This window comes from Schistocerca cancellata, chromosome 2, assembly GCF_023864275.1.
Source record: "Schistocerca cancellata isolate TAMUIC-IGC-003103 chromosome 2, iqSchCanc2.1, whole genome shotgun sequence".
In the NCBI taxonomy this organism is placed as follows: Eukaryota; Metazoa; Arthropoda; class Insecta; order Orthoptera; family Acrididae; genus Schistocerca; species Schistocerca cancellata.
Window position 1 is genome coordinate 139,137,782 of NC_064627.1, and position 27,741 is coordinate 139,165,522.

The following is a 27,741-nucleotide window of genomic DNA, read 5'->3' on the forward strand; positions in this document are numbered from 1 at the left end:
GAAGGTCCTTCTGAACATGAATCCATTGCACCATTTTGTTTGGTGGTTTCTTGAATAATACAGCTGACAAGCAGGAGCTTTTCACCTATATGAGTATAGCATTCATTTTTTTAAATTCTGTATTTGTAAGTGCTTTAATGACCCAGATTTTGGTGTATATTTTGCAAAAATAAATCTGAGTAGCATATTGTTTCAAAAAGAAACTCGGTCTGTATTCTAAGTAAGTGCACAATTGCTGCCTCTATAGGGCAACAGAAATAAGCTGCACGTTCTGAGATGCAGCATTAAAAAATATTTATAATTATGTGTGATTATTGATCATTTTTCTGGTACAACAAAACTTTGATCACATTAAAGCACTATGAACACAAGAGTTCAAAACAATGGAGACTAAAGACTGTATTCATAAAGATAAACAGCTTCTGCTTAGCAGCTGTGCCACTGATTACCATAATGTTTTCCCACTGAGCTACCATACATGTTTCCTTGAACATTTCTCTGTACAGGAGGCTGCAAAGTTTATGTCACTGTGGATATTTTACAAAACTAGACAGAAAGGAAATTCAGAGTTTTAGTTACCACAAATCTACAAAATGAAACTGCCAATAACTACAGGCATTATTTGCAGAATTACAATTGAGATTCCCAGACGAAACAAGGACAGATCTGTTCATCACACAAGATACAGAGGGAGCAAGAGACAAGAACATTGCCATTTCACATGTGGATAGGAATAAATGGCACATGCATAACAGGAAGTGTAGAAACACATTAAAGTTAAGGGTATTGGAGACAGAAGATGAGCTCAACTGACTTGGGGCCAGACAAGAAAATTCCATTTCCTCCTCACTCAACTGAGATTGACCATTAACAGGCAGGTTGTATAGTTTGCTGCACTGCATTGTCATTGCACTCTTCCCAGTAATAAATCTGTGGGGTTTGCACATATGGTCAAACTATCTGTTATACTTATGTATAATTCTCTGATGTCACCTGATCTGGTGTAAATTAGAGGCAAAAATTAAGGGTACTTCCTTGGAATATTTAAAATATATAGCTTAGCAGTCTTAATTTGGAAAAAAAATACGGGAATGAGTCTGCTGATAGGTGTTTCCTAAGGTTTAGGGAATGGATGAACTTTATCCTTTACAGAGAAAAATTTCTCACATAATGGTTTCAACCTTTCAGTTTATTCACTTGACTAATAATAATCAACAACATTATGAATGAGAGTCTCCAGCAGAGTTCCCACCAATGTGTGACGAGTGCCACTAATAGAAGACAGGCATCATCTTATTTGAGCACTCGTTCAAACAAACAGAAGTTGCAGCAATACAAATGTCAAGTGTAGCCTTTTGAGCTTGAAAGAATAAGTAACTGATTAGGCTGCAAATGGGAATTATATCACTTATTTAAATTATCCAAACAGCATGTACATTCTCTAAGAAGAGGCTGACAATTTGAGGGACAGATGTAGTATCCGAATGTGGTTTAGTCAGCTGCTCACTTTTTCATTCTTTGTATAATGTAGCCCATAATCTGGAGACTCAGACCTCCACACTGGTGTTCTTTCAGAGATTTTGTGAAGATCCAACATTCAAAGAGATTATGTTTAAAAATACAATAAGACTCAATGTGGTCGGTTCTGTGTATGGAGTTATCTTGCCACATCAGTATTTATTATTTTTTCTTTTTCCTCCCTAACCCTTCCTCCACTAAACTGATTTTTTAAGTACAGAAATCGGAGAGCCAGATGAGTTTTAAATTTGTGTGAGCCAGATCTATTTAAGCTGTTCCTGTTGTAATGGGTGCTAAGCAGATGATAAACATTATTAATATTCGACATAAAAGTTTTCTGGGTTTGGTACCGTGTCATAATGTAAAAAACTACTGCTGCTATAGAAAAGCCAACGTTTCGGCCACGATTGCAGCGGCCTTCTTTTGGGTCTAATGGTTTATATAATTAATATTCATTTTTTACTTCCTTTCTGAATAAAATTACATTTATAAATTTAATTTTTATGGATTTATTCATTTGACTGTCTGATTCACTACTTCTAACACAATGGTCATTCATCACCAAGCTTCTCAAAAATATTCTTATGTGTAGGTATTACTCTGTCATGACTTTCATCATACTAATAAATGTCCTTTCCTGAAGTTAATTATACCATATGCCCTGGGAAACAAATAGATTTGTAATAATCTGCTGAACATATCTGTAGATCTGTTTGTGTCTTCTATATAAAAAAAAAAAATAATGATACACCGTAGCTATACATAGTCTTATTGAGTCTACTGTACAGTAGAGGAAGACAGTTGATTAACAATGGCAAGTAAGAAACATCGTAGAATACGTGCGAGAGTTTGAAAGAATTATTTATATTAGTCAAAGGAAGTTCATAACTGCTGCATAATCACTCCAACAGAATTTAAAAAGAACATTCTGCCATGCACCTACTCGCCATAATAAGTCTAAGTCTTTATTTCTCTGTTATTCTGGATTTCAATATAAAAAACAGTGTGCCCCCCCCCCCCCCTCCCCCACACACACACACACGCGCATGCAGGCACGGTTGTGTTAGTGAGAATACTACAATGTTTTACAGTGTACGCACAGTTATAAACTGAAATAATTGGGAACCACAGTTCATACTGTAATTGAAGGTGGCCATAAATATGTTTTCCCCTTCCACATCAATTACTTGAGTGTCAGCAGCAATGTGAAGCAAACTTCTAACTCCTTACTTAAATTGAAAACTATAAAACTTGCTGATAGATTTAATCTGTGTTCCAGACCATACTTCATTAACCTCTTCCACTCCTTATCATTCTGCTACTTTTTTGTGCACAATATTTGCCTTTCATTCCCCATTCAATGGTGCTAACAACCACAAATACTCTTAATTTTTATTTTCTCTTATGTCCAACTAGACTCCTGTTTTTCTCTTTTTTTCTATTCTACCAGCCCATTTCATTCAATACTTTTCTGATATTTTTTAACTGCTTCCCTTCTTCCCCTTTCATATTTGAATGCCAAATCATTCTGACATACCTTCCATTTTCTGCCCCTACTGTGGGAAAGACGCCATTAAAAATTTACAGGTTTAGTATCTGCTTCATCATCACATTCTCGGTATCAACTAAACATTTTTCAATTTACAATAAATCAATCAACAAATAAAATTTTCATTTCTAAAAACCATTTGATCATCTGATCTATTCACAAAGGATTCTTGGTGTCCATGCATAAAACACTGACTTGCTGTTAAACAAAACACTGGTAAATATTTACATCTACAACTTCAAGTGGTGAAGCCAAGCTTTTAAAGCAATGATCACAAACTAATGGAAAAATTATTCTGAAGTGAAATGTATACTGACATAATATATTTGGTTTATCACTTGAAAGTTACAGCTTTGCAACCAGAAACACTATATTAAGTTACATGTGGTCAGCACACCACTCCCCTGGCCATATGTCAGTTTACGAGACCAGAGCTGCTATTTCTCGATCAATTCGCTCCTCAGTTTGCCTCACGAGGGCTGAGTGCACCCAGCTTGCCAACAGTGCTCAGCAGACCAGATGGTCACCAACCTAGGCCAGCCCGACAGTGCTTCACTTCAGCGATCTGACAAGAACCAGTGTTACCACTGTGGCAAGGCTGTTGGTGAAGAGCCACCTATTAAAATTCAGTACATTTCATTTCTACTACTTATTCCCAGCCTGATATGTGAATCACTGTTTACAAAAGGCTAATAGTGTTGCACCCAGAACATTCAGGTACAGATATGTTTCAATGTTCACAAATTTGTAAAGTACTTGTGAATGGATAGCACAAAAACAAATTACTATGAGATCTAAGAAAAACAATCACTGATTACAAAGAAAAAGAATCTTCCTGAAATTCTGAAAATTATGGACAATGTATGTACTATAGTGTTACATCACACATCAATAACGTAATTTAGTGAAGTATAATGGTGCACATATTTTTAATTGCCAATGCAATGAGAAATATGATATCACAGTCAGCAAAAGGCAATATTAAGTACCATAAAGAATATAAGTACAAAGCAGTACCCTAGGAAAACATTTATTTCCTAGACTTTACCTTCTTTATGATAAACATACAACAGTTCATGTCTAAAATAATTATTTGCAAACAATATTGTTCCTTCAGCGTGTCAGTGGAAGACCACCGACAGATACAAGGAAGCCCTTTTGTACTCAGTAACGTATTATTTAGCACCTTAATTGGTTAATGAATGCAGTACTTATTTCTAGTGCTAACAATATATAATAAACATCAATTCCTTAACAGTAATAAATGAAAAAAATCAATTTAGTACACCAACTTTTTAACAATAATTTCCTTATCGCCTTCTGTTTCAATATAATTCTTAAAGACAACAGTTATTCATCAGACTTGGCTTCTGAAGCATTAAAAATTTGTCATTCTGTTTGTACTTTTAATATTATAAAATGAATAATAAATATTGCACATATGACTTTTGTAACATGATTATAAATACATCAGGTTATGCTCTCAATTTTTCAAAGACATCATGGATACTGTGTGATGCAAACAATGTGTTTGGCTTGGTTGGTTTCACATTATTTAACACTCACACCTAACATCAAATCACATTAAAGTTAGATAAAATTCCATTTCACTGTCATCTTCTGGTTCTTGCTCATCTTTACAAACCGAACACTAATAATAGCTATGAGCTATGGCAATCCCATTCCTGACTTTCAGTAAAATTTTTTGTAAATTCATTATTTTCCCATTCTTTTATGTGATATCTCTGTATTACTTCCCATCCTAAAGAAATTGACATGCTTTGAAAGACAAAGAAAATCTTGAAATCAGTATTCCCAAAATGCTTTTGTGTGTCAGATTATTTTGTGTTAATCTTTACTTGAAAGAAACTGATCATGAAATACAATCAGCTGTCACCTATGGAGAGATCACATAACAATGAAACCATGTAATGCACGTTTATGTCTTTGTTTTAACAGATCACATGGTAATTAATACTGCTAAAAGCTAATATTCAAGTACATATTTTTGATTCCAGCACTATTGCTTAAATTTGCTTCACTAAAACGTGAAGCTGACAGTTACTACAAAAATGAATAAACAGAGGCAGTGAGCACGCACGACTATCACATTACTCTAAATACCCTGAGTCTCCTGTAAACCATGTTTACAGCTTGTGAAACTAAATGTAAAATATCAAAAAATATTATCACAGCTTGTCTTAAGATTTAATGATATGGTTATAACCACAGCAGTTTGTAAATTCTTACACCGCTGCAATTGGGTAAATACAGCACGCAATGGAAATTGCAGCATAAAGAAATGAAGACGATTCAAGTTTTTCCTGTAATATTTCAACTTGTTTCCGAAATTCCAATCTTGAATAGGTACTTAATAATTTCTGCATCACAGCCATGGACCCCCATCTCTCTCAGAATATCACCTGGAGAGCGGTCAGCATTTCTTGAGTCACCAACAGGAGAGACAAATGACATTCTAAAAAGAAACAGTTTTTGAAGAATTTCGGCAGCAATGGACTGCAGGAAGAGGATCAATGTTTGGTCACTCTGAAAGAACTGTGGAGAAGTTTCTAAGGATGACAGAAATTGGCCTGAATATGCTGGTCCAAAGAGCTGTTCTTTTGTTATATCCAGTATTGTCACCATGTTCTGAAAATAAAGCAAGAAGACAATGAGAACTTTAAAATGTTAGTGGCAATTGGTTATTAATATTCACTTCAGTTTTTGACTTCACTCTTAGTTTCAATAAGCACAGTATTCAACTACACTGGGATTGATATTTTGTAAATTAAAACTGATAAAATCACATGATAAACACTACAGGTTTCAGGAGCAAAATTTTTATGTGGCTTCTGCTACAATCTCTCGGTGGACAGCTTAAAATCATAGGCCAATTAGCTGCATCCACAATTTTCACTTTGTAGTTGTGATTGAGGAAACTAAAATTGATGTCTGCTTTAGATGAAAATTAATTAAAATGCCTCCCCCTTCACCATTGTCTCTCCTCATCCTCACTACAGATGGGTCTCTCTTTTACTACTGCTGAACGACCTGCCCCTCCTTTTTAATCTTCTCCAAACTATCCCTTGCTCCTTCCTGACAAAGGAAGCTAGGTAGTGCGTCTCTTTTTCCTTTATACATTTGTATCAGCAGCACTACACATTTCAACAACTGCAGATAAGTACTGGCGAGTATTCCTGTCATATAATTTATTAGTTATCTCATGTGGATTTCCCTCTGATACAAATAATTTAAACTACCTCTTTCAATAGACGTGTGCTGCAATCACACTCAGGAGATTCAGGAGACAATCACACTCAGGAGACTCAAGAGTTACATGGTTATGTAGAGCACAGTTCACAGTGAAAAATACCCCAGCACTGGAGTCCTCAGTTTAGACAGAACAAGCCACGACTGTTGTCCTGAAAATCAATAACAAGCAAATTTTTACTCAACTGGCTGCCCAGATTTGTCATAAATTAAACTTAACTGCTGTTGTCGGTCTGTTCACTGAGGTTTGTAACGCAGTACTCGCCTTGGGGTTCTAGTCACCAATATGTGCAGAATGTGTTGTTTCTATTCCTTCTTGGTCGGTGCAGCTTAATCTCACGTATATTTCATAGCTAATTCTGTCCTTCATGAGCAGTGTAGAAAGCTCTTCACGTATAGTTGGATTCCTAGTTTTATTCCCAAATGAGCATTGTCTGCTTTCCAGGTTTAGTTTGGCTAGATCCCTCCCTTTTCTGTTAATGTCTTTCATCAGTTTATACTCCATTTCTGGGCTTCCATGTATGTCATATACTTTTCTGCTTAGGAATGCATCCAATGACGACTTGTATGCTTGCTGACCATTTATGTTTATTTCTTGATTCAATGTATTACTGTTTTGTTTCTTTAGTTTTTAGTCAGTAATTAATTTCTGCATGTTTTATCCTTTTCGTGAACTGCTCTTTTATCACATCTTCCATATTTTAAATCCTTTTTCCCCCTAGCATTACTTTCATACTTCACATTAATTTTGCTAATTTTACAAGTGGACCTTACTGGCTGCTGTCTTCAATTTCCTTCATATTTAAATAATTTGCAGGTCAGTACATAGACATCAGTTCCCTAAGACAGTACAAAGCAATTCTCAAAAACAAAAAACACTCCAAAAAATTGACTTTCTAATCATGATATCGCTGGTTCAGTTCTTGTTATAGGTTGATTTTTTTGTATTTTTATTTGACTTCAATATTGTTGAAAAAAATGGAAAATATATGTAGCAGCTAAGTCTGCAGGTTACACTGATGTATTTGACCATGAATGACACCTGTGTTATGTCTTCAATATGTTGCAAGAGTCAGTCATGGTCAGAGCAGTGTTCCATGTAGCTGTGAGTGCATTATGTCAGAGCTAAGTGAATTCGAACGTGGGAAACGTGTTGGTGCTCATATGGTGGATTCTTCCATAACCAAGGTACCTGAAGTATTTGGCATTCCAAGACGCATCATATCAAAGATTTGTACCAAAAACAATTTCTGGCCGAGTTTACATTGATGTATGCTGTCTCAAGTCTATGCTGCAGACTGCTTGCTGCCAAGAGTTGAATAGGGTGGGGGTTCTGTGATAACCTGGGCAGTCATATCGTGGCCAGCTTTTATGACGATTATCATCTTGGTTCATGCAGCTGGCATGGAGTTGTAAAATATATTTATTGTTCATATACAGGGTACAGACTAGAGGACACACAAACAAATCATTATGAAAAAAGAACTCAACATTTTATGTAGTTGAGTAAATATTCAATAGACAGAGACACTCTCCAAGATGTGATACTCATCATTTCACAAACAGCACTGAGTTGCATGGTGCATGTGTGACAATGACTGGGCACACTTACATGGTGGCAAACTACACAGTTCCACAGATGATTCCTGATGTCATTTTCCAGCAGGATGATGCCACACCCCTCTACCATGCTGATGTTACCACATTTCAACATAAGATGTTTCCTGAGCACTTCACTGGAAGGTGTGGGCATACAGGGTCCTGTTGCCTGGAATTCCTCAGCCTCTCAATTTGACTCTGCTTTATTTCAGTGCACGCGTGTTTATCAAGGACATGTTTATGGAACAAGGGTTTGAGATCTGGTAGATTCGAGACAACAGATGTACACCAAGGTGTGTCATACTTATGAACATGTGGCAAGAAGTGGGTACTGTTTCTATATCTGTTGAGCTATGAATGGTGCCTACATTGAAATGCACCAACAAGCATAAAAAAGTTTGAGCTCCTATGAACAACATCAGACAAATAAAGTTATAAACTATAATAGGTACTGAAATATAAACCTATGTTTTTGTACACTTCTTGCCCGGGCACCCTGTATTACACATCCTGTGCAACCAATAAATAATTAAACTAAATAAATATGTTTAGTAATATTATATTTATATTTCTAATATCGTGTTGGCATTTTTTCATAATCTCTAGAAATAAAAAAATTATATTTTTTATTTTTGTACCAAATTTTAAGTTATTATGAATACTTGCTTTTTCATGTGACTAATAACTAACAATGAATAAATGCTACATTTATTAAAAATTATGATTCAATAATTGTTAATTAACTTCTCGATTTGATAATAAATACTGCATTCAAATAAAAGTTTAAAATCTGTTAAGTGTATTGAAATATTTTGCACTTCACAATTGTCAGAAATTTTCAAAGTCAGTTTTTTATTTTTAGTGTTTTTGAGAGCTACATCATACTGCTTAACAAAATCGATATTTGACTTTTAAGTCCTGTAAGTATGAAGATAATTAAAGATTCTATGTCCATAACATCCCCTTGCTGGTATTGCATCTTGAACATTCCATAATTCTTTAATGATATCTTTTTGATTAGTTGCCCATTTTCTCAAGTTCTTGCATCAGTTTGCATTGGTAAAGATACAGGACACCTTCTTCTTGCAACAGGTGTACTTACAGGCTATGTTTCTTTCTCTAACTATTTTAGTTTTTAGTTTCACTTTCACACATCTTGCTCTATTTGAATTTTAACTTAAAATGATACTGACAAATGCCCAGATTTCTTACTCTGTAAACACGTGTACCCACTACCCATGCAGCTTATTCCTTTTTTTTTTCTTTTTCTTTCAGACAGGCTGTACAGTTATCTTAATAGCAATATTCAACACTATACAATCATAGCTTGACCCCCCCCCCCCCTCGTGTTGTTATCATTTATGCCTAGGCATGGCTGCAAAATTCAACATGCAAAGATATGCACAAAATCTGACTGCCAGGAGGACAGTTTGTGAAATAATGTGCACATTGTCTAACAACAACCAATTGGAAACCTACACAAACAGTAAATAATGAGAGGTTAATTACTGCACACAAGTATATTGCTAGATTCTAACCAATACACATAACACAGTAGCCATTTGAAAATAAAATAGATTTATTTACAATCTGAATAATGATAGTGACAGCCACAAACTCGCACAGTAGCACGAGATGTTAAATACAAGTGTTAGATAAGGTCAAAACTTCAAGAGTCCAGGATTTCTGGTTATTCAACGTCTGATTTTGTCTTAATAGCAGAGCATCTCCCACTGACATGTTTACACATACCTGAAGTTACAAATATTATGCAATATGTAATATTATTTATTTATGATGAGCAATATCAATTATTACTAATGCATACCTTGTCTCTGGAGCTAATCATATCATGAACAGAAATGCGTTCTGGAACACAGACCCCAATCAGTTGATATGAATTGATATGTGATGAAACAAGTATTCCACGATGCCACCTATAAACAGCAATATTTTACTGTAGGAAAACAAAATCATGTTATAATTAAGAGATGCAAGAAGTTTGGAAGACAAATTACCTAAGAATTCTGACTACTTCTTCAAATTTCACAGGAAATAATACTACCAGAGCATCTATTATCTTGTTCACCTTCTTCTGCATTGCTTCACTTCCAGCAAGGACAACTGTCCTCCCAATAAGAATAGAGTACAGTACATGATGGGCAGCCTTGGAAAGCTCTTGAAGAATTTCAATAAATTTTTTCCTGCCAATAATAATTTTGTACTCAATTATCATTATTAAACACATATAAATGAACTGAGAAAAATCAAATCTGCAGCTCTATAAATGAAATAGATATTTATTTGAACCTCCTCTTTCAAATTTACAAGACTTTCACTAAAAATATCACTAAGCCCATAGAGAGAGAGAGAGAGAGAGAGAGAGAGAGAGAGAGAGAGAGAGAGAGAGAAAACCACTGGATTTCAAGTAGGTAAAGGAACAAGCTGGCTTTAGAAATGTATACAAAACAGTGAACCACTTGCAAGTCAGGAATGAAATTACACAATGAAGTAATGAGCATTAATTAGCATTTTGCCTGAGATTCACACATTTTAAGAATTCTTTTAACTTAGTTTCTACAAAATTTGAACTAAAACCCTCAGAAACAAGGAAGCAATGCAACATGCATTGGTGTGCTGAAGACTAGATGTGTAATTGCTGCAGACTCCATTAGACCTCATCTGGATAGTGGGAAACTTAAAATCGAAAAAAAGGGTCAGGCGAGGAGATTACATATCACTAAAACTATTTTCGATGTCGCAGAGGAATTTTTCAGAACATTAAATCTAAAATGAAGGAAAGTATTGATGACACTGAATCCACTACCTCTAGTGAGGATACAATAAAGTATAATCAACACAATGAAAAGTAAACTTTACAAATTAATGAGGAAGTTCAGAACCAGTTGATGAGTTTTCGCATTTAGAGCAGACATATAAGAACAACTACAGGATGGGCTAAATAAAAATGGTCCACAAAACACTTATAAGACTGATGCGGGCAACTGGAGAACTGGAAATCACAGAAAATGCTGGAAATCAAGCTTCTGATTGCTGTCACATGTCTGTTCAAGTGCATCTCCGACATATCTGTCCTGAGCAATGTGCTGTTCGTTACATTTGACTGAGTGAGTGTAGTAGGCATGTTTAGTGAGCTGTTGGATGCAACACAAAAAGGTGCTCACAACAAAGTGATGAGTGTTCATTGTCAAATTTAACATGAAGCACAATTTCTGGAGAGCACATGCTGGAATGTTGGTACAAGAGTTTAAGATGGACAGTGTTTTGGTAAAACCTCCAGCAAAGTCTGTGGTGTAAAACTTATCAGCAAAATGGCAGAAAATGAACTCCTTCGTGGATAAAAACTTATAATTATACAAAACAATTTTGAACACCAGAAAACATTGCTCAAGTGTCTCAGATCAGTATTATTTTGCCCTTACTAAAGACGGACAGCAAAAAAATGAACAAACAGATGAGTAAAAATGGCCTACAGTTATTCTGGAAAATTAACAGTGTTTCGAAACAAAGATCCTGGATGTTTTGAAACGGAAAGTTTACAATTAGAGTGTCTACTACTGAATTTTCACTTATGGAAGAGACACATGGATATTTAACATGGAACCTTTTAACAAACTGAGGATTGATCAGCAAGCAATGGAAATGTGAATTGTGGGAATTAATAAAAGAGATTGGAGGGGGGGGGGGGGGTCAGAGAACAGCCAGGAGAAGACAACATAATTACGACAGTGATGAAAATGAAATGGATGTAGGCAGGCAACAAGATGGTTAAGAACCACATAACTTATTTGCTGGACTCCAAGAGATGAGAAAAGAAAAGGCAGTGACCCACTGGAAGGTGAACAGATTACATTAGAAAACAAAGGAGCAATGTGGATGTGTTCCACTGAAGACTGACTGACATGTCTACAGTTGAAAACTACCACCCCCCCCCCCCCCCCCATGAACCATGGACCTTGCCGTTGGTAGGGGGCTTGCGTGCCTCAGCGATACAGATGGCCGTACCGTAGGTACAACCACATCGGAGGGGTATCTGTTGAGAGGCCAGACAAACGTCTGGTTCCTGAAGAGGGGCAGCAGCCTTTTCAGTAGTTGCAAGGGCAACAGTCTGGATGATTGACTGATCTGGCCTTGTAACAATAACCAAAACAGCATTGCTGTGCTGGTACTGCGAACGGCTGAAAGCAAGGGGAAACTACGGCCGTAATTTTTCCCGAGGGCATGCAGCTTTACTGTATGATTAAATGATGATGGCGTCCTCTTGGGTAAAATATTCCGGAGGTAAAATAGTCCCCCATTCGGATCTCCGGGCGGGGACTACTCAAGAGGATGTCGTTATCAGGAGAAAGAAAACTGGCGTGCTACGGATCGGAGCGTGGAATGTCAGATCCCTTAATCGGGCAGGTAGGTTAGAAAATTTAAAAAGGGAAATGGATAGGTTAAAGTTAGATATAGTGGGAATTAGTGAAGTTCGGTGGCAGGAGGAACAAGACTTCTGGTCAGGTGACTACAGGGTTATAAACACAAAGTCAAATAGGGGCAATGCATGAGTAGGTTTAATAATGAATAGGAAAATAGGAAAGCGGCTAAGCTACTACAAACAGCATAGTGAACGCATTATTGTGGCCAAGATAGACACGAAGCCCACGTCTACTACAGTAGTACAAGTTTATATGCCAACTAGCTCTGCAGATGAAGAAGAAATTGAAGAAATGTATGATGATATAAAAGAAATTATTCAGATAGTGAAGGGAGACGAAAATTTAATAGTCATGGGTGACTGGAATTCGAGTGTAGGAAAAGGAAGAGAAGGAAACATAGTAGGTGAATATGGATTGGGGCTAAGAAATGAAAGAGGAAGCCGCCTGGTAGAATTTTGCACAGAGCACAACTTAATTATAGCTAACACTTGGTTTAAGAATCATGATAGAAGGTTGTATACATGGAAGAACCCTGGAGATACTAAAAGGTATCAGATAGATTATATAATGGTAAGACAGAGATTTAGAAACCAGGTTTTAAATTGTAAGACATTTCCAGAGACAGATGTGGACTCTGACCACAATCTATTGGTTATGAGCTGTAGATTAAAACTGAAGAAACTGCAAAAAGGTGGGAATTTAAGGAGATGGGACCTGGATAAACTGAAAGAACCAGAGGTTGTACAGAGTTTCAGGGAGAGCATAAGGGAACAATTGACAGGAATGGGGGAAAGAAATACAGTAGAAGAAGAATGGGTAGCTTTGAGGGATGAAGTAGTGAAGGCAGCAGAGGATCAAGTAGGTAAAAAGACCAGGGCTCTTAGAAATCCTTGGGTAACAGAAGAAATATTGAATTTAATTGATGAAAGGAGAAAATATAAAAATGCAGTTAATGAAGCAGGCAAAAAGGAATACAAACGTCTCAAAAATGAGATCGACAGGAAGTGCAAAATGGCTAAGCAGGGATGGCTAGAGGACAAATGTAAGGATGTAGAGGCTTATTTCACTAGGGGTAAGATAGATACTGCCTACAGGAAAATTAAAGAGACCTTTGGAGAAAAGAGAACCACTTGCATGAACATCAAGAGCTCAGATGGAAACCCAGTTCTAAGCAAAGAAGGGAAAGCAGAAAGGTGGAAGGAGTATATAGAGGGTCTATACAAGGGCGATGTACTTGAGAACAATATTATGGAAATGGAAGAGGATGTAGATGAAGATGAAATGGGAGATACGATACTGCGTGAAGAGTTTGACAGAGCACTGAAAGACCTGAGTCGAAACAAGGCCCCCGGAGTAGACAACATTCCATTGGAACTACTGACGGCCTTGGGAGAGTTAGTCCTGACAAAACTCTACCATCTGGTGAGCAAGATGTATGAAACAGGCGAAATACCCTCAGACTTCAAGAAGAATATAATAATTCCAATCCCAAAGAAAGCAGGTGTTGACAGATGTGAAAATTACCGAACAATCAGTTTAATAAGTCACAGTTGCAAAATACTAACACGAATTCTTTACAGACGAATGGAAAAGCTAGTAGAAGCTGACCTCGGGGAAGATCAGTTTGGATTCCGTAGAAATACTGGAACACGTGAGGCAATACTGACCTTACGACTTATCTTAGAAGAAAGATTAAGAAAAGGCAAACCTACATTTCTAGCATTTGTAGACTTAGAGAAAGCTTTTGACAATGTTGACTGGAATACTCTCTTTCAAATTTTAAAGGTGGCAGGGGTAAAATACAGGGAGCGAAAGGCTATTTACAATTTGTATAGAAAGCAGATGGCAGTTATAAGAGTCGAGGGACATGAAAGGGAAGCAGTGGTTGGGAAGGGAGTAAGACAGGGTTGTAGCCTCTCCCCGATGTTATTCAATCTGTATATCGAGCAAGCAGTAAAGGAAACAAAAGAAAAATTCGGAGTAGGTATTAAAATCCATGGAGAAGAAATAAAAACCTTGAGGTTTGCCGATGACATTGTAATTCTGTCAGAGACAGCAAAGGACCTGGAAGTGCAGTTGAACGGAATGGACAGTGTCTTGAAAGGAGGATATAAGATGAACATCAACAAAAGCAAAACGAGTATAATGGAATGTAGTCGAATTAAGTCGGGTGATGCTGAGGGAATTAGATTAGGAAATGAGACACTTAAAGTAGTAAAGGAGTTTTGCTATTTGGGGAGCAAAATAACTGATGATGGTCGAAGTAGAGAGGATATAAAATGTAGACTGGCAATGGCAAGGAAAGCGTTTCTGAAGAAGAGAAATTTGTTAACATCGAGTATAGATTTAAGTGTCAGGAAGTCATTTCTGAAAGTATTTGTATGGAATGTAGCCATGTATGGAAGTGAAACATGGACGGTAAATAGTTTGGACAAGAAGAGAATAGAAGCTTTCGAAATGTGGTGCTACAGAAGAATGCTGAAGATTAGATGGGTAGATCACATAACTAGTGAGGAAGTATTGAATAGGATTGGGGAGAAGAGAAGTTTGTGGCACAACTTGACCAGAAGAAGGGATCGGTTAGTAGGACATGTTCTGAGGCATCAAGGGATCACCGATTTAGTATTGGAAGGCAGCGTGGAGGGTAAAAATCGTAGGGGGGAGACCAAGAGATGAATACACTAAGCAGATTCAGAAGGATGTAGGTTGCAGTAGGTACTGGGAGATGAAGAAGCTTGCACAGGATAGAGTAGCATGGAGAGCTGCATCAAACCAGTCTCAGGACTGAAGACCACAACAACAACAACGAGAATGTATCAAAATTTCAGCATATGCCAACATGTGTTTCTCGAGTGTTAAAGAAATTATTGTACCTCCCTCATCTTATATGCTATGTGAAAACATGAGATTGAACCTTGATACTGTTACTTAATGACTGACCTACATACCAGTCTCTCTTCTTAGTCTAACAACAGAAAATACAAGATGTAATACAACAGTATGAAATAGGATAGACTGCTACTCACCACAGGGCTGAGGCTATTTCCTGTAGTAAAATATTTGATGACTGCAACATGTTTAAACATCAAGTTCAAAATTTACAGTAAGAACACAGTTCATTGCTGCATTTTCCCCAGTATTGATCATAATCACAGATACATCAAACACTACAAACTAAAGAAGGCTACTGGATTTATTCTGTACTTAATGTACACTCTAAAAAAGAATAAAAAAAGAAAAAAGCACCACAAAGGAACTATCCGAATGGGATGAAAACCAGCAAATGTGATGTACATGTACAGACAACAAATAATTACAATTTCAGAAAAACTAGATGATTTATTCAAGGGTAAGAGCTCTACAAATTGAGCAAGTCAATAACATATTCGTCCTCCTCTGGCCCTTATGCAAGCAGTTATTTGGCTTGGCATTGTTGGATGTCCTCCTTAGGGACATCACGCGAAATTCTGTCCAACTGACATGTCAGATGAAGCTGGTTGGAGAGCCCTGCCCATAATGCTCCGAATGTTCTCAACTGACGAGAGATATGATTATCTTGTTGGCCAAGGTAGGGTTTGGCAAGCATTAAGACAAGCAGTAGAAACTCTCACTATGTGCAGGTGGCCATCATCTTGCTGAAATGTAAGCCATGAAGGGCAACAAAATGGGGTGTAGAATATCGTCGACATACCACTGTTCTGTAAGGGTTCCATAGATGACAATGAAAGTGGTCTTGCTATTAAAAGAAATGGCTCTGCAGACCATCACTTCTGGTTGTCGGGCCGTATGGTGCATGACTGTCAGTTTGGTATTCTGTCACTGTTGGCGATGCCTCCAGACATGTATGCAGCCTGGAATCTCATTGACTAGAGTAGAATTGTCTGCAGTGATGAGTCCTGCTCAGAAATGAGCCCTGAGCATCAGTGCAGACATGTCTGGAGACACCCCAGACAGCGATGAGATAGAAAAAACTTGACTGTCACCTGCCATATTGTCTGACAACCAGGGGTGATTGTCTGGGGTGCCATTTCTTTTCATAGTCGGACTCCTTTGGTTGTCGTTTGTGGCATCCTTACAGCACAGCAGTGCAAACAAAAAGATACAGGCATTGAATTAAGGATGTATCGGCTACAGGGTTGCTACATTGTTTTTGAAATACAATTCAAGTAACTTCCCATGAAGTAATAAACAAGTGGATGTGTTATATCTCTGCAATTTTTTCTGATGCCTCTTTAATATAACTCATGTGGTAGAAATTAGAAATCCAGTCAAAATATTATTCTGTTTTTATACTGGCAGGCACAAAGACACTTACAGCATAAATATTTTGAAAAATTTTTCACCTTTTTACCTGGTAGTCCATTTGGTAGTTGGCTTCTGCTGCTGTCCCATACACAAAACGTGAATAATTTTTGCTGATCACTATCCAGATGCTGCAATGGTGATTCAGATTCTGCCCAGCTGTCTGGTTCAGAAACATCAACATAACTTTCACAACTTGGCTGACTACTTCCATTGCTTTCTGAATTGCTGCTACTACTGCTCCGCTGTTTTTTAATCACTATATCACTGACCGAATCTGGGGCAGAATGGTAACTGCTGCTTCCTTCAGTTCCACTAACAACCTAAAAATAGACTACAAATGTAATGCAGATGCTAAATCCATCTTTTAACACTATTCAAACACACACACACACACACACACACACACACACAAGCGCACCTTAAACAAAAAAATAAAATTATGTTCATCACGAAACTTCACGAAATATAAAAATGAAATGAAGCACATTCATATGTTTCTCTGTTCCTTTCATAATTTACAAATACAGATGAGTGGTAATGTAGGGTGCTTTGCTCAGATAAAATAAGTTATGCAAAAAAATAATAATAATAAATAAATAAATAAAAATAAAATAAAAATAAAAAGACCAGGAGTTTAGGGTCTTGAGAGGCTAGGAAGGTTTCCTGTAGATGACCGATAAACAGGCTGGAATATGAGCATGCTAAGCAGATGCCCATGGCTGTGCTGTGGAAATGTTTGGTTACCTTCCCTTCAAAGGAAAATTAGTTATGTATTAGGATAAAGTTAGTACGGTATATGAGTAATGAAATAGTGGGTTTGGAGAGGTAGTGTTCAATAGCAGGAAAACCATGGGCATGAGGGATGTTGATGTATAGGGAAGTCGTGCCAATGGTGACAAATAGGAATCCAGGAGGTAAAAAAAGTGGGGATGGTGCAGAGTCAGTAAAGGAAGTGGTAGGTATCTCTGACGTGGGAGGTTAGATTTTGGGCAATTGGTTGGAGTTCCTGGTCACTGAGGGCCAAAACTCTTTTAGTGGGTGCACAATAACCAGCTCCAGTGGGATGTCCAGGATTGTTGGGTTTTGAGTATTCTGGGAGCATATAATACGTGGGTGTGCACGTTATCAAAGGGGTGAGGAGGGAAATGGATTTAGGGAAGTGGTTCTGTGAAGTGCCTAAGGCTTTAAGAAGGGTTTGGAGGTTATTTAGACTTCCAGGATGGGATCTCTATGGCACAGCTTGGAGGTTGTGAAGTCTGACAATTGGCAGAGGCCTTCCACCAGCTAGATACTGTGATTTACAATGACAGATATGGAACATTTGTCTGCACAGGGTGACTAATCAAACTTGGAAAGAAAAAAAAAAGAAAAAAGGAACCTGAGAATTCCAGGTGTGGGGAGGAAGATGGTGTCATAAGGAGCTCCTGATAAATTAATGATGAGTGGGGTGGGGAGATAATGACTTTCCTTTCCTCTCACTGAGGTGTACCAACCATAAGAAGCAGTAGTTTAACTGCAGTTTTTAAATACAGTTAATTTATATGAAATAATATTCATAAGATTAACACACTTTGAAAGATTAAATATTTTAAAATTTGTGATTTTTAAAACTCAATTAAAATTAAATTTCAATGCTAAGTTAAAAACACAGTATTCTCTGAGATTTTATAAAATTCCTGAAATTCTCTGAGACTTCCCCTATTTTTCCAGGTAAAATGTAATTCCCTGAGAATTCCATGTTTTCCAAAAAAAATTGCCACACTGCCACAGGTATAATGATTACATCAGGATCTGTTTTGAGACTGGGTGCAGCTATCATTTCTTCTGCTGAAGGGTTGGTGTTCTTAGGAAGGGATCTGAGGATGGATGGTGTGCCCAAGTTGGAGGTAAGGAATTCCTGGAAGCAGAGGTTGAAAATACCGCTTCAGTTGTAAATTTCTTTATTTTCACATGACCGAGTTTGGACTGTTATAAGCCCATCTTCCGGTGTTATACTGGAAATAGCAAAAGACGAGAGATAATTTTCATATGCTGCAACACACATAAAAAACAAAACAAAAAAATGTCTAAAAAGTTTTAAAATCTTTTAAAAAACATTTTGAAACTGCTGGTCGGGCTAGGTGCTGTGAAACCTATGTCAATGCGAAAGTGGCACCAGACAGTACTACAGATGACTGCTTGGGTAGGGAAATATACAAATGATATCATGACACTTACACTGTGCTGTGGTCCCTGAGAGCTGCGTGTACCAGGCTGCCTATGTGCCTATGTGCTGCCTGTGAGTGCAGAACAGGGAGTAACAGATGTGAATGAGAAGGCAAATTGGTAAACCTGAGTGGCAAAAGTGCTGCCATCTATTGATGGAGAGAAGAATGTGGGGTCACAAGCCCGGCTGTTCACAATTTGAATTTAGTGGTTTACATTTAAAATGAAGAAGGGGGGGAAAAAATTACATAAAAAAACCGGTCATGTGAAAATAAAGAAATTTACAACTAAAGTGGTATTTTCGACCTCTGCAATAATGCTCAGTTGCGGATGTTCTTCCTACAGGATAGTTTGAAATCCTGGAAGATACTCAGGGTGTGTTAGATGGGAGTGGGGGAGGATCATAGCTGGATTGTGGTATGAACTGGGAGAAGCAGGGTTCAATTTTGGGATTAGATTGGCTTTGGTTGGAGGAATTGGAGATTTTCAACCCTGCGTGGCATAGGTAGACTGTTTATCATCACTTGCTCTTGTGGGTACAGCAAACCTCACACAGTCCTGTAAGTCTGCAATACACTGACTTCACAAAGTGAACAAAGCACCAGAAAGTCAGGGACATAGTCAAGTTGGCGCAGAAAGACAACAGTTCCAAATCAGTAACCACTCAAGACTGGAAAACAAATGGAGTCAGCTTGGCTGTGCAATGCCATGACACAAATAGCTACAAGTTCAGCAAGCAATGAACTGTGCCATAAGCTCAGGCCACAGGTTCAGTGGCAAACAGTTACCACCAGGTAACGCCACATGATGTGCATATCTCAGTGGCCCACAGATGCCACTGGCAAACAAAACGCTTTAGTCTTTGGACGTCTACCAACATGGATGATGAGGAAGCACTGACTACTGAATCCAGTGTCACCGGACTACCTGATGTGCAAGAGCTCAGTAAATGAGATGGCGATCTTGACGGGGAGTAATCAGTTGATTGAAGAATACGGTGATAATCATGAACAGTGCCTGTGCTGAGGCAGTCACTTCATACGCCTTAGCAATTTTTAACACATCACTCAAAGCAGAATCTGACGTTTCTAAAGCCTCTGGACTAACCTCACTATCTGGAGCCAGATGTATTATAATGTCTTGAATTAAAGAATTTGCATAAGATGCATCACACTTTTGACAGTCAAAATCACACTTATGAGCTAAGCCTTGTAAATGAGCAGTCCACGCTGCATAGGATTGTTTACTTCGTTTAACACACTGATTAAGCTTGAGTCTGGCTGCAATGAAGGGCATCTGATGACCGTAGTATTCAGTCAGTGAACTACAAATGTCAGAAAACTTCAAACTGCTGTGGTCTGAGAAGGGGAGTAATTTTTGCACCACTTCATAAAATTTACAACTTGATGACATTAACAGTGCACAACAGTGACCAGGATCATCAGTCTGACTTGCCTTGCAGTGCAATTTGAAACATCATAAATAGACCTCCCAACTGTCACTTGCTTTATCAAAAGAAGTGAATGGTAGAGGGGGAAGCGCAGAAACAGCAGCTGCCATCTGTTGTTGATTTTGAAGAAACTGTAACAGCATTTTGTGCTGTTGCTGCTGCTGCTACAACTTGACAAACTCGGGATCCATGGTTCGCTAAACGAAAAAGCAGCGAGGCCCTGGACATGCGGATTCGCAGCGAGGCCCTGGACATGCGGATGGAGCACTTCCTTTCACGCCGATCACCTGCCACCCTACCTACAACCTCTTTCCTCATTACCTTAGCCAGCTTCATCCTGACCCACAACTTCTTCACTTTCGAAGGCCAGACATACCAACAATTAAAGAGAACAGCCATGGGTACCAGGATGGCCCCCTCGTACGCCAACCTATTCATGGGTCGCTTAGAGGAAGCCTTCTTGGTTACCCAGGCCTGCCACTCCAAAATTTGGTACAGATTTATTGATGACATTTTCATAATCTGGACTCACAGTGAAGAAGAACTCCAGAATTTCCTCTCCAACCTCAACTCCTTTGGTTCCATCAGATTCACCTGGTCCTACTCTAAATCCCATGCCACTTTCCTTGACGTTGACCTCCACCTGTCCAATGGCCAGCTTCACACATCCGTCCACATCAAATCCACCAACAAGCAACAGTACCTCCATTATGACAGCTGCCACCCATTCCACATCAAACGGTCCCTTCCCTACAGCCTAGGTCTTCGTGGCAAACGAATCTGATCCAGTCCGGAATCCTTGAACTATTACACCAACAACCTGAAAACAGCTTTCGGATCCCGTAACTACCCTCCCGACCTGGTACAGAAGCAAATAACCAGAGCCACTTCCTCATCTCCTCAAACCCGGAACCTTCCACAGAAGAACCCCAAAAGTGCCCCACTTGTGACAGGATACTTTCCAGGACTGGATCAGATTCTGAATGTGGCTCTCCAGCAGGGATACGACTTCCTCAAATCCTGCCCTGAAATGAGATCCATCCTTCATGAAATCCTCCCCACTCCACCATGAGTGTCTTTCCGCCATCCACCTAACCTTCGTAACCTCTTAGTTCATCCCTATGAAATCCCCAAACCACCTTCCCTACCCTCTGACTCCTACCCTTGTAACCGCCCCCCCGGTGTAAAACCTGTCCCATGCATCCTCCCACCACCACCTACTCCAGTCCTGTAACCCGGAAGGTGTACACGATCAAAGGCAGAGCCACGTGTGAAAGCACCCACGTGATCTACCAACTGACCTGCCTACACTGTGAAGCCTTCTATGTGGGAATGACCAGCAACAAACTGTCCATTCGCATGAATGGACACAGGCAGACAGTGTTTGTTGGTAATGAGGATCACCCTGTGGCTAAACATGCCTTGGTGCACGGCCAGCACATCTTGGCACAGTGTTACACCGTCTGGGTTATCTGGATACTTCCCACTAACACCAACCTGTCAGAACTCTGGAGATGGGAACTTGCCCTTCAGTATATCCTCTCTTCTCGTTATCCGCCAGGCCTCAACCTCCGCTAATTTCAAGTTGCCGCCGCTCATACCTCACCTGTCTTTCAACAACATCTTTGCCTCTGTAGTTCCGCCTCGACTGACATCTCTGCCCATACTCTTTGCATTTACAAATGTCTGCTTGTGACTGTGTATGTGCGGATGGATGTGTGTGTGTGTGTGCGAGTGTATACCTGTCCTTTTTTCCCCCTAAGGTAAGTCTTTCCGCTCCAGGGATTGGAATGACTCCTTACCCTCTCTCTTAAAACCCACATCCTTTCGTCTTTCCCTCTCCTTCCCTCTTTCCTGATGAAGCAACCGTTGGTTGCGAAAGCTTGCATTTTGTGTGTATGTTTGTGTGTCTATCAACCTGCCAGCGCTTTCATTTGGCCTATATAATAAACAACATGGATTCAGAAATTAGAGATCAACAATAAATGCCATTTATTTGTGCATAAATTTTTGTATGCTAACCCCAGAAGACAAGTGACAGGAATAAACAGTAGTATTTATTGACCTACTGATAGTTTTTGGCTAACAGCCCTGCCGCAGTGGTAACACCACTTCCCGTCACATCATCAAAGTTAAGTGCTATCAGGCAGGTTTAGCACTTGGATGGGTGACCGTCTGGGTCTTCCCAGCACTGTTGGCAAGCGAGGTACAATCAGTCCTTGTGAGGCTAACCGAGACACTAGTTGACTGCGAAGTAGCGACTGCAGTCATGAAAACTGACAAAGACCCAGAGAATGGTGTGCTGACCACATGCCCCTCCATGGCCACATCCAGTGATGTGATGGCTATTGGCTGAGGATGATACAGCAGGTGATTGGTACTATTGGGCCTTCGCGGGCCTGTTTGGATGGAGTTTAGTTTAGTTTATTGATAGCTTTTGACATGGTGGATTGTAAGATTCTGCTGACAAAGCTTGAAAAGTACAGTACTTGAAGTCTGTCCAATAGTTGGATCAGTTCATTCCTGAGAAATCATAAGCAAACAGTGAGCATCAAGCATTCTAATGTCAGTATTAAAACTATTTCTGTACACTTGTCAGAGTATAATCAATTAAACATGGTGAACCATAAAGGTAACCACAATTCTAATAAAGGGGCAACTAAGGAAGAGTCACAGCACTGTCACAAAACAACTGGGTGCAGAATAATCAACTTTTAGTAAACAGTAAAAGAAAATTAAGTAATTAATTCAAATTGCTGCCATAGGATTAATGTTTTACTGTGATTGATCCATTTCGGCTAGATGGATACATCACACGAAAATACTAAACTCCTACAGCAGCAATTTGGATTTCATTACATTCTCAGAGAGATCTTCAACACCGTGGGCCCACTGGGTCATAATATAAAACTATTGCACTAACATTTTACAATGCTCTGAACAAGGATACGCACATCCCATTTCCGTATTATCAATAATGAACCAGTTGGTAACAGAACAGAAACCTAATTCTTAGGATTATGACTGCAAAGGAATGTATAATGAGATCAACATATAGAATTTCTTACTATAAAATTGAGCAAGGCCTGCTACCTGCTTCCCTCACTAAATCCTGCTGTAGTAAGAAAACAGTATAGAATAGATATCATGTCCACTTTTATTCTCACCTTAAATATGAGGTCACATTTTGGCGAAATGCTAATATTACAGCTATCACACATTAAAACTCCAAAAAAGGGCCATTAGAATTATGATGGATGGAAACCTAGACTCATGTAAAGCTTTACATGCCTCTTGTTTATTTTATGTATTATTCCATCCAGGAATATCCTTATTGTTCTGTATTACAATTTTTATGTAACTCTTGATAACTTCGCAAATTAACCTATGGGCTCTCTGTTACAGTGCTGCGCCAGGCTCTATAAATCTTGCAATGATATAAAACTAATAAATAAAAATGTCACAATACAATTTGAATCCTTTTCTTCATGATCACATAGTGACTTGTGAGTATCCAGGTTCTTTTATCTATTCTAAGTGCACTCCCTTTTCTCTCTATAAGATGCCCTTTTCTCTTTATAACATGTTGCTCAGATTATCTGTTGAACAGGGAAAATTCCTTAATCATACATTAAATTATTAACATTTTTATCTCACATAAATCGGAAATCAATTCCTGAGATTTGTACACTCTTACAAATGCAACTAGCTAACTGTCTCTCTATACGAGATATCTTCATCTAACAGTACAAATTATCTACCAATACATTGCTTATGTTTAAGTGTGAGATGAAATAGATGTCACAGTATGTATACCCATTTGGGAAAACAACCACTCAAGTAACTTATCTACTCAGATGTTTTATTTAGATGGTTAAATAGTAGCACTTCAGTTGCAGGAAGTTCTTGTCTGAGTATTGGCCAAACAACCAAATATGAGTCTACAGAATATTATACCAGCTTTGTGGTAGATTAAAGACTTATTAGCAAATAGAACTCACCATGCTGTTTTTAATGTTATTTATATAATACTTCATGGCTAAACAATCATGTTTTTGCTGTGCCATTACGTGAACCGTAATGTGTTTTGACTATCAAGCTCTTTCCATTTATTTTTACTTAAAATGTGAAGCAAAACCAGAAAAATATTAATAACTGTACTCAGATACTGCAAGTACTCTATGTATGGATCACAGTGCAAACAACATGCCTTCCCTGTTGCAGATTGCACTGCCAAAAAAATTTAGTTTCTTCTGGCATTGTTTTTAAAGAATAGAAATCATCAAGTGTGAAAACAACATCATGAGCACTGAAACAGAGACTTTGCTGTTTTTGATTTACCTTCTAAATAATGCAAGAAACTCTGTTGGTCTGAGAAATCTCACAGTTAGAAAATTGTTGTGAAATGCATGAAGACCTGTAGAGGATTGATGCTTGGTACAGTGATTCAAAACTGACCCTCAAGATAAGAAAATATACTGTACTGTGCATATTTCTGTCTGTTACACTTTCACGACTAAACCACTGAACTGATTTTCATAAAAAATTGATATGGAGTTAATCTGAATGCTGAGGGAGACCATAGCCTACATAGAAAGTGTTAGGTACAAAAAATTTATTGATTTGAAGAATATAATACAAAATATGGAACAATAATTATTCTTTAGAAAAGCTATTTACTCTTTGACTTTTGAACTTTATCTTATTTGAGAAATCCTTTTATTGTTTGATCTGAGATAATACAGTTCTATGTATTGAATACAATGCTTTATAGTCCTCAACATTTTAATCCATTCTTCCACACTAGAATCAGTGACAAGCCAGTCACATTTTAGGCAGTGACAATCACGTGTCTCTTGTTTGTTGTTGTGGTCTTCAGTCTTGAGACTGGTTTGATGCAGCTCTCCATGCTACTCTACCCTGTGCAAGCTTCTTCATCTCCCAGTACTTACTACAACCTAAATCCTTCTGAATCTGCTTAGTGTATTCATCTCTTGGTCTCCCTCTACGATTTTTACCCTCCAAGCTGCCCTCCAATGCTAAATTTGTGATCCCTTGATGCCTCAGAACATGCCCTACCAACTGGTCCCTTCTTCTTGTCAAGTTGTGCCACAAACTCCTGTTCTCCCCTATTCTATTCAATACCTCCTCATTAGTTATGTGATCTACCCATCTAATCTTCAGCATTCTTCTGTAGCACCACATTTCGAAAGCTTCTATTCTCTTCTTGTCCAAACTATTTATCGTCCATGTTTCACTTCCATACATGGCTACACCCCATACAAATACTTTCAGAAACGACTTCCTGACACTTAAATCTATACTCGATGTTAACAAATTCCTCTTCTTCAGAAACATTTTCCTTGCCATTGCCGGTCTACATTTTATATCCTCTCTACTTCGACCATCATCAGTTATTTTGTTCCCCAAATAGATTAAGAAATGAGACACTTAAAGTAGTAAAGGAGTTTTGCTATTTGGGGAGCAAAATAACTGATGATGGTCGAAGTAGAGAGGATATTCCCTCAGCATCACCTGACTTAATTCGACTACATTCCATGATCCTCGTTTTGCTTCTGTTGATGTTCATCTTATATCCTCCTTTCAAGACACTGTCCATTCCGTTCAACTGCTCTTCCAAGTCCTTTGCTGTCTCTGACAGAATTACAATGTCACTGGCGAACCTCAAAGTTTTTATTTCTTCTCCATCGATTTTAACACCTACTCCGAATTTTTCTTTTGTTTCTTTTACTGCTTGCTCAATATACAGATTGAATAATATCGGGGATAGGCTACAACCCTGACTCACTCCCTTCCCTTTCATGCCACTCGACTCTTATAACTGCCATCGGTTTCTGTACAAATTGTAAATAGCCTTTCGTTCCCTGTATTTTCCCCCTGCCACCTTCAGAATTTGAAAAAGAGTATTCCAGTCAACATTATCAAAAGCTTTCTTTAAGTCTACAAATGCTAGAAATGTAGGTTTGCCTTTCCTTAATCTTTCTTCGAAGATAAGACGTAAGGTCAGTACTGCCTCACATGTTCCAACATTTCTACGGAATCCAAATTGATCTTCCCCGAGGTCGACTTCTACCAGTTTTTCATTCATCTGTAAAGAATTCACGTTAGTATTTTGCAGCTGTGACTTATTAAACTGATAGTTCAGTAATTTTCACATTTGTCAACACCTGCTTTCTTTGGAATTGGAATTATTATATTCTTCTTGAAGTCTGAGGGTATTTTGCCTGTCTCATACATCTTGCTCACCAGATGGTAGAGTTTTGTCATGACTGGCTCTCCCAAAGCCATCAGTAGTTCTAATGGAATGTTGTCTACTCGCGGGGCCTTGTTTTGATTCAGGTCTTTCAGTGCTCTGTCAAATTCTTCACGCAGTATCGTATCATCCATTTCATCTTAATTTACATCCTCTTCCATTTCCATAATATTGTCCTCAAGTACATCGCCCTTGTATAGACCCTCTATATACTCCACTCCTTCCACCTTTCTGCTCTCCCTTCTTTGCTTAGAACTGGGTTTCCATCTGAGCTCTTGAAATTCATACAAGTGGTTCTCTTTTTTTCCAAATATTTCTTCTGTCACCCAAGGATTTCTACTAGCCCTCGTCTTTTTACCTGCTTGATCCTCTGCTGCCTTCACTACTTCATCCCTCAGAGCTACCCATTCTTCTTCTACTGTATTTCTTTCCCCCATTCTTGTCAATTGTTCCCTTATGTTCTCCCTGAAACTCTGTACAACCTCTGGTTTAGTCAGTTTATCAAGGTGCCATCTCTTTAAATTCCAACCTTTTTGCAGTTTCTTCAGTTTTAATCTACAGTTCATAACCAATAGATTGTCGTCAGAGTCCACATCTGCACCCGGAAATGTCCTACAATTTAAAACCTGGTTCCTAAATCTCTGTCTTACCATTATATAATCTATCTGAAACCTGTCAGTATCTCCAGGCTTCTACCATGTATACAATCTTCTTTTATGATTCTTGAGCCAAGTGTTAGCTATGATTAATTTATGCTCTGTGCAAAATTCTACCAGGCGGCTTGCACTTTCATTTCTTACCCCCAATCCATACTCACCTACTACGTTTCCTTCTCTTCCTTTTCCTACTATCGAATTTCAGTCACCCATGATTATTAAATTTTCGTCTCCCTTCACTACCTGAATAATTTCTTTTATCTCATCATACATTTCATCAATTTCTTCATCATCTGCGGAGCTTCGTGTCTATCTTGGCCACAATAATGCGTTCACTATGTTGTTTATAGTAGCTTACCCGCACTCCTATTTTTCCATTCATTGTTAAACCTACTCCTGCACTACCCATATTTGATTTTGTATTTATAGCCCTGTATTCACCTGACCAAAAGTCTTGTTCCTCCTGCCACCGA

At 38.4% G+C, this 27,741-nt stretch overlaps 1 protein-coding gene across 1 annotated transcript in view; it reads right to left on the bottom strand.

Annotated features, from left to right (window-relative positions):
* Positions 1-2,576: 2,576 nt before the first annotated feature.
* Positions 2,577-27,741, bottom strand: part of LOC126151880 (guanine nucleotide exchange protein smcr8b-like) — a 104,765-nt gene continuing 79,600 nt past the window's right edge. Inside the window, 5 exon segments of the mRNA XM_049915971.1 lie at positions 2,577-5,716; positions 9,765-9,873; positions 9,955-10,108; positions 10,111-10,140; positions 16,730-17,003. Coding sequence (XP_049771928.1) covers positions 5,402-5,716; positions 9,765-9,873; positions 9,955-10,108; positions 10,111-10,140; positions 16,730-17,003 — 882 coding nt within the window. The 3' untranslated portion in view covers positions 2,577-5,401.